The sequence below is a fragment of the Salvelinus fontinalis genome, chromosome 22 (genome assembly GCF_029448725.1).
Source record: "Salvelinus fontinalis isolate EN_2023a chromosome 22, ASM2944872v1, whole genome shotgun sequence".
NCBI lineage: Eukaryota > Metazoa > Chordata > Actinopteri > Salmoniformes > Salmonidae > Salvelinus > Salvelinus fontinalis.
Genome location: NC_074686.1, coordinates 39,596,538 through 39,609,577, shown reverse-complemented (window position 1 = coordinate 39,609,577; position 13,040 = coordinate 39,596,538). Strand labels below are relative to the sequence as shown.

General features: G+C 42.5%; 1 protein-coding gene across 1 annotated transcript in view; it reads right to left on the bottom strand.

The window, feature by feature from the left end:
• LOC129820309 (FH1/FH2 domain-containing protein 3-like) overlaps window positions 1-13,040 on the bottom strand; it is a gene marked incomplete at its 5' end in the record, with an annotated part of 105,923 nt that overhangs the window by 20,570 nt on the left and 72,313 nt on the right. Inside the window, 2 exon segments of the mRNA XM_055877378.1 lie at window positions 2,917-3,099; window positions 6,674-6,832. Of these exon segments, the coding sequence (XP_055733353.1) occupies window positions 2,917-3,099; window positions 6,674-6,832 (342 nt within the window).

Sequence of the window (13,040 nt, the reverse complement as noted above, 5' to 3'; positions counted from 1 at the left end):
TTAGGGTTGGAACTGCCTCTCTGGGTGTTCTGATGCTTCTAACTTGAAGTTGTATGCTCATGATAACATAGCTACAGTATTTCACCTTTTCATTTGTATATTATTGCTTACTAGTTGTGTCCAATTTGGTAACCACTCCCTATTCTAATTAGGGCTAATTGGAAAAGCCTTTCAAAAGAGGACATTGTATTCTCCCTTTTCTGTACTCCCTGACGAAGGCCATGCAGCCGAAACGCGTCGGTTTTAACTACTTTGTTTCTATTGAACATGCCATACTAATAAAGGCATTTTAATTAATTTATGAAGAGTGCCTTGGTCCTCCTTTCTTTTTGATGACACGGTATGTTATGTTCTCCTTCTCGTGTGTGTGTGTGTGTGTGTGTGTGTGTGTGTGTGTGTGTGTGTGTGTGTGTGTGTGTGTGTGTGTGTGTGTGTGTGTGTGTGTGACTGCACAGTATGGTCTCCTCCATTAAGACATCCCACTCTGTCATCCCGCGCCGCTCGGGAACGTTGCCATGCCTAAACCTGTGGTCGGGAATTCTGCCTCTCCTGTGGAACGCTGTAAACTTTACAGAGCAACATGAAAGACACAGCATCCTGTGGAACGCTGTAAACTTTACAGAGCAACATGAAAGACACATCATCCTGTGGAAGGATGTAAACTTTACAGAACAACATGGAAGACACAGCATCCTGTGGAAGGATGTAAACTTTACAGAGCAACATGAAAGACACATCATCCTGTGGAAGGATGTAAACTTTACAGAACAACATGAAAGACACAGCATCCTGTGGAAGGATGTAAACTTTACAGAGCAACATGAAAGACACAGCATCCTGTGGAAGGATGTAAACTTTACAGAGCAACATGAAAGACACAGCATCCTGTGGAAGGATGTAAACTTTACAGAGCAACATGAAAGACACATCATCCTGTGGAACGCTGTAAACTTTACAGAGCAACATGAAAGACACAGCATCCTGTGGAAGGATGTAAACTTTACAGAGCAACATGAAAGACACAGCATCCTGTGGAAGGATGTAAACTTTACAGAGCAACATGAAAGACACAGCATCCTGTGGAAGGATGTAAACTTTACAGAGCAACATGAAAGACACAGCATCCTGTGGAAGGATGTAAACTTTACAGAGCAACATGAAAGACACATCATCCTGTGGAACGCTGGGCTCTGCTCTAAAGTAGTGCACTATATAGGGAATAGGGTTCTATAGGGCTCTGGTCTAAAGTAGTGCACTATATAGGGAATAGGGTTCTATAGGGCTCTGGTCTAAAGTAGTGCACTATGTAGGGAATAGGGTTCCATAGGGCTCTGGTCTAAAGTAGTGCACTATATAGGGAATAGGGTTCTATAGGGCTCTGGTCTAAAGTAGTGCACTATATAGGGAATAGGGTTCCATAGGGCTCTGGTCTAAAGTAGTGCACTATATAGGGAATAGGGTTCCATAGGGCTCTGGTCTAAAGTAGTGCACTATATAGGGAATAGGGTTCTATAGGGCTCTGGTCTAAAGTAGTGCACTATATAGGGAATAGGGTTCCATTTGGGATGCATTGATTGTTGTTGTCTTTGTTTGACTGAACTGTCTCTCTGAGGACATTGTCTCATAAGGGTCTCAGTCTCTCTGTTTGCCAGAGACGACATTGTCTCATAAGGGTCTCAGTCTCTCTGTTTGCCAGAGACGACATTGTCTCATAAGGGTCTCAGTCTCTCTGTCTGCCAGAGACGACCTTGTCTCATAAGGGTCTCAGTCTCTCTGTCTGCCAGAGACGACATTGTCTCATAAGGGTCTCAGTCTCTCTGTCTGCCAGAGACGACATTGTCTCATAAGGGTCTCAGTCTCTCTGTTTGCCAGAGACGACCTTGTCTCATAAGGGTCTCAGTCTCTCTGTTTGCCAGAGACGACCTTGTCTCATAAGGGTCTCAGTCTCTCTGTTTGCCAGAGAAGACCTTGTCTCATAAGGGTCTCAGTCTCTCTGTTTGCCAGAGACGACCTTGTCTCATAAGGGTCTCAGTCTCTCTGTCTGCCAGAGACGACCTTGTCTCATAAGGGTCAGTCTCTCTGTTTGCCAGAGACGACCTTGTCTCATAAGGGTCTCAGTCTCTCTGTCTGCCAGAGACGACCTTGTCTCATAAGGGTCAGTCTCTCTGTCTGCCAGAGACGACCTTGTCTCATAAGGGTCTCAGTCTCTCTGTCTGCCAGAGACGACCTTGTCTCATAAGGGTCTCAGTCTCTCTGTCTGCCAGAGGCAACCTTGTCTCATAAGGGTCTCAGTCTCTCTGTCTGCCAGAGAAGACATTGTCTCATAAGGGTCTCAGTCTCTCTGTCTGCCAGAGACGACCTTGTCTCATAAGGGTCTCAGTCTCTCTGTCTGCCAGAGACGACCTTGTCTCATAAGGGTCTCAGTCTATCTGTCTGCCAGAGACGACCTTGTCTCATAAGGGTCTCAGTCTCTCTGTCTGCCAGAGACGACCTTGTCTCATAAGGGTCTCAGTCTCTCTGTTTGCCAGAGACGACATTGTCTCATAAGGGTCTCAGTCTCTCTGTCTGCCAGAGACGACCTTGTCTCACATTGTTCTCAGTCTCTCTGTCTGCCAGAGAAGACCTTGTCTCATAAGGGTCTCAGTCTCTCTGTCTGCCAGAGAAGACCTTGTCTCATAAGGGTCTCAGTCTCTCTGTCTGCCAGAGACGACCTTGTCTCATAAGGGTCTCAGTCTCTCTGTTTGCCAGAGACGACATTGTCTCATAAGGGTCTCAGTCTCTCTGTCTGCCAGAGACGACCTTGTCTCATAAGGGTCTCAGTCTCTCTGTCTGCCAGAGACGACATTGTCTCATAAGGGTCTCAGTCTCTCTGTCTGCCAGAGACGACATTGTCTCATAACAGGTCCACACACCCACCTTCTCTGTAGCCTCGTAATCCATCTTGAAGGCCCAGAGCTGTAGCCTGGCTGACAGCTCGCTGATGGAGGACAGGGTCAGGAGGAACTGTTCTGCTGATCCCAGGGGGATGTCAGGGTTGGCCAGCTGAGCCTCCTGGATCTTCTGCTTCTCCTCCTCCGAAGGGATCATCGTCAAGATTTTCTACGGGGGGGGCAGAGGGCCAGAATAGCAAGGGGGAGAGAGAGGGGAAAGAGGTAAAGAGTGAGCAGAGGAGATGGTGATGCTAGTAAGATCAGATACCAAACACAATCTACTGTTGGACTGACTACCCTGGGTACTGTAACACCATCTACTGTTGGACTGACTACCCTGGGTACTGTAGCACCATCTACTGTTGCACTGACTACCCTGGGTACTGTAACACCATCTACTGTTGTACTGACTACCCTGGGTACTGTAACACCAGACCATCTACTGTTGTACTGACTACCCTGGGTACTGTAGTACCAGACCATCTACTGTTGGACTGACTACCCTGGGTACTGTAGAACATCTACTGTTGGACTGACAACCCTGGGTACTGTAGAACATCTACTGTTGGACTGACTACCCTGGGTACTGTAGAACATCTACTGTTGGACTGACTACCCTGGGTACTGTAACACCTGACCATCTACTCTTGGACTGACTACCCTGGGTACTGTAACACCATCTACTGTTGTACTGACTACCCTGGGTACTGTAACACCAGACCATCTACTGTTGTACTGACTACCCTGGGTACTGTAGTACCATCTACTGTTGGACTGACTACCCTGGGTACTGTAACACCAGACCATCTACTGTTGTACTGACTACCCTGGGTACTGTAGTACCATCTACTGTTGGACTGACTACCCTGGGTACTGTAACACCTGACCATCTACTGTTGGACTGACTACCCTGGGTACTGTAACACCTGACCATCTACTGTTGTACTGACTACCCTGGGTACTGTAACACCAGACCATCTACTGTTGTACTGACTACCCTGGGTACTGTAACACCATCTACTGTTGTACTGACTACCCTGGGTACTGTAACACCATCTACTGTTGGACTGACTACCCTGGGTACTGTAACACCATCTACTGTTGTACTGACTACCCTGGGTACTGTAGAACCATCTACTGTTGTACTGACTACCCTGGGTACTGTAACACCATCTACTGTTGTACTGACTACCCTGGGTACTGTAGAACCATCTACTGTTGGACTGACTACCCTGGGTACTGTAGCACCATCTACTGTTGTACTGACTACCCTGGGTACTGTAACACCATCTACTGTTGGACTGACTACCCTGGGTACTGTAACACCATCTACTGTTGTACTGACTACCCTGGGTACTGTAACACCATCTACTGTTGTACTGACTACCCTGGGTACTGTAGCACCTGACCATCTACTGTTGGACTGACTACCCTGGGTACTGTAACACCTGACCATCTACTGTTGTACTGACTACCCTGGGTACTGTAACACCTGACCATCTACTGTTGGACTGACTACCCTGGGTACTGTAACACCATCTACTGTTGTACTGACTACCCTGGGTACCATCTACTGTTGTACTGACTACCCTGGGTACTGTAGCACCATCTACGGTTGTACTGACTACCCTGGGTACTGTAACACCATCTACTGTTGTACTGACTACCCTGGGTACTGTAGCACCATCTACTGTTGTACTGACTACCCTGGGTACTGTAGCACCATCTACGGTTGTACTGACTACCCTGGGTACTGTAACACCATCTACTGTTGTACTGACTACCCTGGGTACTGTAACACCATCTACTGTTGTACTGACTACCCTGGGTACTGTAACACCATCTACTGTTGTACTGACTACCCTGGGTACTGTAACACCATCTACTGTTGTACTGACTACCCTGGGTACTGTAGCACCTGACCATCTACTGTTGTACTGACTACCCTGGGTACTGTAACACCTGACCATCTACTGTTGTACTGACTACCCTGGGTACTGTAACACCATCTACTGTTGTACTGACTACCCTGGGTACTGTAACACCTGACCATCTACTGTTGTACTGACTACCCTGGGTACTGTAACACCATCTACTGTTGTACTGACTACCCTGGGTACTGTAGTACCAGACCATCTACTGTTATACTGACTACCCTGGGTACTGTAACACCATCTACTGTTGTACTGACTACCCTGGGTACTGTAACACCATCTACTGTTGTACTGACTACCCTGGGTACTGTAACACCATCTACTGTTGTACTGACTACCCTGGGTACTGTAGTACCAGACAATCTACTGTTGTACTGACTACCCTGGGTACTGTAACACCATCTACTGTTGGACTGACTACCCTGGGTACTGTAACACCATCTACTGTTGTACTGACTACCCTGGGTACTGTAGTACCAGACCATCTACTGTTGTACTGACTACCCTGGGTACTGTAACACCATCTACTGTTGTACTGACTACCCTGGGTACTGTAACACCATCTACTGTTGGACTGACTACCCTGGGTACTGTAACACCATCTACTGTTGCACTGACTACCCTGGGTACTGTAGCACCATCTACTGTTGTACTGACTACCCTGGGTACTGTAACACCATCTACTGTTGTACTGACTACCCTGGGTACTGTAACACCATCTACTGTTGTACTGACTACCCTGGGTACTGTAGTACCAGACAATCTACTGTTGGACTGACTACCCTGGGTACTGTAGTACCATCTACTGTTGTACTGACTACCCTGGGTACTGTAGTACCAGACAATCTACTGTTGTACTGACTACCCTGGGTACTGTAACACCATCTACTGTTGGACTGACTACCCTGGGTACTGTAACACCATCTACTGTTGTACTGACTACCCTGGGTACTGTAGTACCAGACCATCTACTGTTGTACTGACTACCCTGGGTATTGTAACACCATCTACTGTTGTACTGACTACCCTGGGTACTGTAGTACCAGACCATCTACTGTTGTACTGACTACCCTGGGTACTGTAGTACCAGACCATCTACTGTTGTACTGACTACCCTGGGTACTGTAACACCATCTACTGTTGTACTGACTACCCTGGGTACTGTAACACCATCTACTGTTGGACTGACTTCCCTGGGTACTGTAACACCATCTACTGTTGTACTGACTACCCTGGGTACTGTAGCACCATCTACTGTTGTACTGACTACCCTGGGTACTGTAACACCATCTACTGTTGTACTGACTACCCTGGGTACTGTAGACCATCTACTGTTGTACTGACTACCCTGGGTACTGTAGCACCATCTACTGTTGTACTGACTACCCTGGGTACTGTAACACCTGACCATCGACTGTTGTACTGACTACCCTGGGTACTGTAACACCATCTACTGTAGGACTGACTACCCTGGGTACTGTAGCACCATCTACTGTTGTACTGACTACCCTGGGTACTGTAACGCCTGACCATCTACTGTTGTACTGACTACCCTGGTTACTGTAACACCAGACCATCTACTGTTGGACTGACTACCCTGGGTACTGTAGCTCCACCTACTGTTGTACTGACTACCCTGGGTACTGTAACACCATCTACTGTTGTACTGACTACCCTGGGTACTGTAACACCTGACCATCTACTGTTGTACTGACTACCCTGGGTACAGTAACACCATCTACTGTTGTACTGACTACCCTGGTGTTTAATTGTACTATACCTCGATGCCTCATCACCATCATCTCTCACCTCGATGCCCTCCTTGTTGAGTGCGTACTCATCAAAGTTGAGGATGGCGGTCTTGATGGTGCGAGGAGGAGGCAGGACGGTCAGTCCGATGTTGATGGCGTTGCTCCTCTTGGAGTCCAGAACGATGATCTCCTGGCGTTTACCGTCCGCCGCCGTTTTCTGGCGGGAACAACAGACAGACAAGACACAGGTTACGGAGAGGTCAAAATATCCATACAGTATAGTTGACTATTCACGGTGGACTTTAAAAGCACTTTGTGACATCTGCTGATGTAAGAAGGGATCAATAAATCAACTTGATTGATTGATTGACTGGATACAAGTAATGTGCAAGACTCATTCTCTATATACATACAAGTAGTCTATTCTCTCTGTCTCTATATACATACAAGTAGTCTATTCTCTCTGTCTCTATATACATACAAGTAGTCTATTCTCTCTGTCTCTATATACATACAAGTAGTCTATTCTCTCTGTCTCTATATACATACAAGTAGTCTATTCTCTCTGTCTCTATATACATACAAGTAGTCTATTCTCTCTGTCTCTATATACATACAAGTAGTCTATTCTCTCTGTCTCTATATACATACAAGTAGTCTATTCTCTCTGTCTCTATATACATACAAGTAGTCTATTCTCTCTGTCTCTATATACATACAAGTAGTCTATTCTCTCTGTCTCTATATACATACAAGTAGTCTATTCTCTCTGTCTCTATATACATACAAGTAGTCTATTCTCTCTGTCTCTATATACATACAAGTAGTCTATTCTCTCTGTCTCTATATACATACAAGTAGTCTATTCTCTCTGTCTCTATATACATACAAGTAGTCTATTCTCTCTGTCTCTATATACATACAAGTAGTCTATTCTCTCTGTCTCTATATACATACAAGTAGTCTATTCTCTCTGTCTCTATATACATACAAGTAGTCTATTCTCTCTGTCTCTATATACATACAAGTAGTCTATTCTCTCTGTCTCTATATACATACAAGTAGTCTATTCTCTCTGTCTCTATATACATACAAGTAGTCTATTCTCTCTGTCTCTATATGCATACAAGTAGTCTGTCTGTCTGTCTCTATATACATACAAGTAGTCTGTCTGTCTGTCTCTATATACATACAAGTAGTCTATTCTCTCTGTCTCTATATACATACAAGTAGTCTATTCTCTCTGTCTCTATATACATACAAGTAGTCTATTCTCTCTGTCTCTATATACATACAAGTAGTCTATTCTCTCTGTCTCTATATACATACAAGTAGTCTATTCTCTCTGTCTCTATATACATACAAGTAGTCTATTCTCTCTGTCTCTATATACATACAAGTAGTCTATTCTCTCTGTCTCTATATACATACAAGTAGTCTATTCTCTCTGTCTCTATATACATACAAGTAGTCTATTCTCTCTGTCTCTATATACATACAAGTAGTCTATTCTCTCTGTCTCTATATACATACAAGTAGTCTATTCTCTCTGTCTCTATATACATACAAGTAGTCTATTCTCTCTGTCTCTATATACATACAAGTAGTCTATTCTCTCTGTCTCTATATACATACAAGTAGTCTATTCTCTCTGTCTCTATATACATACAAGTAGTCTATTCTCTCTGTCTCTATATGCATACAAGTAGTCTGTCTGTCTGTCTCTATATACATACAAGTAGTCTGTCTGTCTGTCTCTATATACATACAAGTAGTCTATTCTCTCTGTCTCTATATACATACAAGTAGTCTATTCTCTCTGTCTCTATATACATACAAGTAGTCTATTCTCTCTGTCTCTATATACATACAAGTAGTCTATTCTCTCTGTCTCTATATACATACAAGTAGTCTATTCTCTCTGTCTCTATATACATACAAGTAGTCTATTCTCTCTGTCTCTATATACATACAAGTAGTCTATTCTCTCTGTCTCTATATACATACAAGTAGTCTATTCTCTCTGTCTCTATATACATACAAGTAGTCTATTCTCTCTGTCTCTATATACATACAAGTAGTCTATTCTCTCTGTCTCTATATACATACAAGTAGTCTATTCTCTCTGTCTCTATATACATACAAGTAGTCTATTCTCTCTGTCTCTATATACATACAAGTAGTCTATTCTCTCTGTCTCTATATACATACAAGTAGTCTATTCTCTCTGTCTCTATATACATACAAGTAGTCTATTCTCTCTGTCTCTATATACATACAAGTAGTCTATTCTCTCTGTCTCTATATACATACAAGTAGTCTATTCTCTCTGTCTCTATATACATACAAGTAGTCTATTCTCTCTGTCTCTATATACATACAAGTAGTCTATTCTCTCTGTCTCTATATACATACAAGTAGTCTATTCTCTCTGTCTCTATATACATACAAGTAGTCTATTCTCTCTGTCTCTATATACATACAAGTAGTCTATTCTCTCTGTCTCTATATACATACAAGTAGTCTATTCTCTCTGTCTCTATATACATACAAGTAGTCTATTCTCTCTGTCTCTATATACATACAAGTAGTCTATTCTCTCTGTCTCTATATACATACAAGTAGTCTATTCTCTCTGTCTCTATATACATACAAGTAGTCTATTCTCTCTGTCTCTATATACATACAAGTAGTCTATTCTCTCTGTCTCTATATGCATACAAGTAGTCTGTCTGTCTGTCTCTATATACATACAAGTAGTCTGTCTGTCTGTCTCTATATACATACAAGTAGTCTATTCTCTCTGTCTCTATATACATACAAGTAGTCTATTCTCTCTGTTTCTATATACATACAAGTAGTCTATTCTCTCTGTCTCTATATACATACAAGTAGTCTATTCTCTCTGTCTCTATATACATACAAGTAGTCTATTCTCTCTGTCTCTATATACATACAAGTAGTCTATTCTCTCTGTCTCTATATACATACAAGTAGTCTATTCTCTCTGTCTCTATATACATACAAGTAGTCTATTCTCTCTGTCTCTATATACATACAAGTAGTCTATTCTCTCTGTCTCTATATACATACAAGTAGTCTATTCTCTCTGTCTCTATATACATACAAGTAGTCTATTCTCTCTGTCTCTATATACATACAAGTAGTCTATTCTCTCTGTCTCTATATACATACAAGTAGTCTATTCTCTCTGTCTCTATATACATACAAGTAGTCTATTCTCTCTGTCTCTATATACATACAAGTAGTCTATTCTCTCTGTCTCTATATACATACAAGTAGTCTATTCTCTCTGTCTCTATATACATACAAGTAGTCTATTCTCTCTGTCTCTATATACATACAAGTAGTCTATTCTCTCTGTCTCTATATACATACAAGTAGTCTATTCTCTCTGTCTCTATATACATATTAGGAGAGGGAAGTGACATTGCCAGATTATGTCTCCATGGTAACCAGGGAATGTTGTGTGGTTCTTGTGTTTGCATGCAAATAATCTAAATTCACACTTGTATATCTCACACACTATCTGTATATCTGTCTATCTGTCTATCTCTATCTCTCTCTCTCTCTATCTCTCTCTATCTCTCTCTGTCTGTCTGTCTGTCTGTCTGTCTCTCTGTCTGTCTGTCTGTCTCTCTGTCTGTCTCTCTATCTGTCTGTCTGTCTCTCTGTCTGTCTGTCTGTCTGTCTGTCTGTCTGTCTGTCTGTCTGTCTGTCTGTCTGTCTGTCTGTCTGTCTCTATATACATACAAGTAGTCTGTCTGTCTGTCTGTCTGTCTGTCTGTCTCTCTGTCTGTCTGTCTGTCTGTCTGTCTGTCTGTCTGTCTCTCTGTCTGTCTGTCTGTCTGTCTGTCTGTCTGTCTGTCTGTCTGTCTGTCTGTCTGTCTCTATATACATACAAGTAGTCTGTCTGTCTGTCTCTATATACATACAAGTAGTCTGTCTGTCTGTCTCTATATACATACAAGTAGTCTATTCTCTCTGTCTCTATATGCATACAAGTAGTCTATTCTCTCTCTCTATATATACATACAAGTAGTCTATTCTCTCTGTCTCTATATACATACAAGTAGTCTATTCTCTCTGTCTCTATATACATACAAGTAGTCTATTCTCTCTGTCTCTATATACATACAAGTAGTCTATTCTCTCTGTCTCTATATACATACAAGTAGTCTATTCTCTCTGTCTCTATATACATACAAGTAGTCTATTCTCTCTGTCTCTATATACATATTAGGAGAGGGAAGTGACATCGCCAGATTATGTCTCCATGGTAACCAGGGAATGTTGTGTGGTTCTTGTGTTTGCATACAAATAATCTAAATTCACACTTGTATATCTCACACACTATCTGTCTATCTGTCTATCTCTCTCTATCTCTCTCTCTCTCTATCTCTATCTCTCTCTATCTCTGTCTGTCTGTCTGTCTGTCTGTCTGTCTGTCTGTCTGTCTCTCTGTCTGTCTGTCTGTCTGTCTGTCTGTCTCTCTGTCTGTCTCTCTGTCTGTCTGTCTGTCTGTCTGTCTGTCTGTCTGTCTGTCTGTCTGTCTCTCTCTCTGTCTGTCTGTCTGTCTGTCTGTCTGTCTGTCTCTATATACATACAAGTAGTCTGTCTGTCTGTCTGTCTGTCTGTCTGTCTGTCTGTCTGTCTGTCTGTCTGTCTGTCTGTCTGTCTGTCTGTCTGTCTGTCTCTCTGTCTGTCTGTCTGTCTGTCTGTATATACATACAAGTAGTCTGTCTGTCTGTCTGTCTCTGTCTGTCTGTCTCTGTCTGTCTGTCTCTGTCTGTCTGTCTGTCTGTCTGTATATACATACAAGTAGTCTGTCTGTCTGTCTGTCTGTATATACATACAAGTAGTCTGTCTGTCTGTCTGTCTGTATATACATACAAGTAGTCTGTCTGTCTGTCTGTCTGTCTGTCTGTCTGTCTGTCTGTCTGTCTGTCTGTCTGTCTGTCTGTCTGTCTGTCTCTCTCTCTCTCTCTCTCTCTCTCTCTCTCTCTCTCTCTCTCTCTCTCTCTCTCTCTCTCTCTCTCTCTCTCTCTCTCTCTCTCTCTCTCTCTCTCTCTCTCTCTCTCTCTCTCTCTCTCTCTCTCTCTCTCAATTCAAGGGGCTTTATTGGCATGGGAAACATGTGTTAACATTGCCAAAGCAAGTGAGGTAGATATTATACAAAAGTGAAATAAACAATACAAATTAACAGTAAACATTACACATACAGAAGTTTCAAAACAATAAAGACATTACAAATGTTATATTATATATATACAGTGTTGTAACAATGTACAAATGGTTAAAGCACACAAGTTAAAATAAATAAGCATAAATATGGGTTGTATTTACAATGGTGTTTGTTCTTCACTGGTTGCCCTTTTCTTGTGGCAACAGGTCACAAATCTTGCTGCTGTGATGGCACACTGTGGAATTTCTCCCAGTAGATATGGGAGTTTATCAAAATTGGATTTGTTTTCAAATTCTTTGTGGATCTGTGTAATCTGAGGGAAATATGTCTCTCTAATATGGTCATACATTGGGCAGGAGGTTAGGAAGTGCAGCTCAGTTTCCACCTCATTTTGTGGGCAGTGAGCACATAGCCTGTCTTCTCTTGAGAGCCATGTCTGCCTACGGCGGCCTTTCTCAATAGCAAGGCTATGCTCACTGAGTCTGTACATAGTCAAAGCTTTCCTTAAGTTTGGGTCAGTCACAGTGGTCAGGTATTCTGCCACTGTGTACTCTCTGTTTAGGGCCAAATAGCATTCTAGTTTGCTTTCCAATGTGTCAAGTAATTATCTTTTTGTTTTCTCATGATTTGGTTGGGTCTAATTGTGTTGTTGTCCTGGGGCTCTGTGGGGTGTGTTTGTGTTTGTGAACAGAGCCCCAGGACCAGCTTGCTGAGGGGACTCTTCTCCAGGTTCATCTCTCTGTAGGTGATGGCTTTGTTATGGAAGGTTTGGGAATCGCTTCCTTTTAGGTGGTTGTAGAATATAATGTCTCTTTTCTGGATTTTTTTAATTAGCAGGTATCGGCCTAATTCTGCTCTGCGTGCATTCTTTGGTGTTTTACATTGTACACAGAGGATCTTTTTTGCAGAATTCTGCATGCAGAGTCTCAATTTGATGTTTGTCCCATTTTGTGAATTCTTGGTTGGTGAGCGGACCCCAGATCTCACAACCATAAAGGGCAATGGGTTCTAAAACTGATTCAAGTATTTTTTAACAATATCCTAATTGGGATATCACATTTTATGTCCCTTTTGATGCCGTAGAAGGCTTTTCTTTCCGGGTCTCTTAGATCGTTCACAGCTTTGTGGAACTTACCTGTGGCATTGATGTTTAGGCTGAGGTAGGTATACATCTTTGAGTGCTCCAGGGCAACGGGGTCTAGATGGAATTTGTATTTGT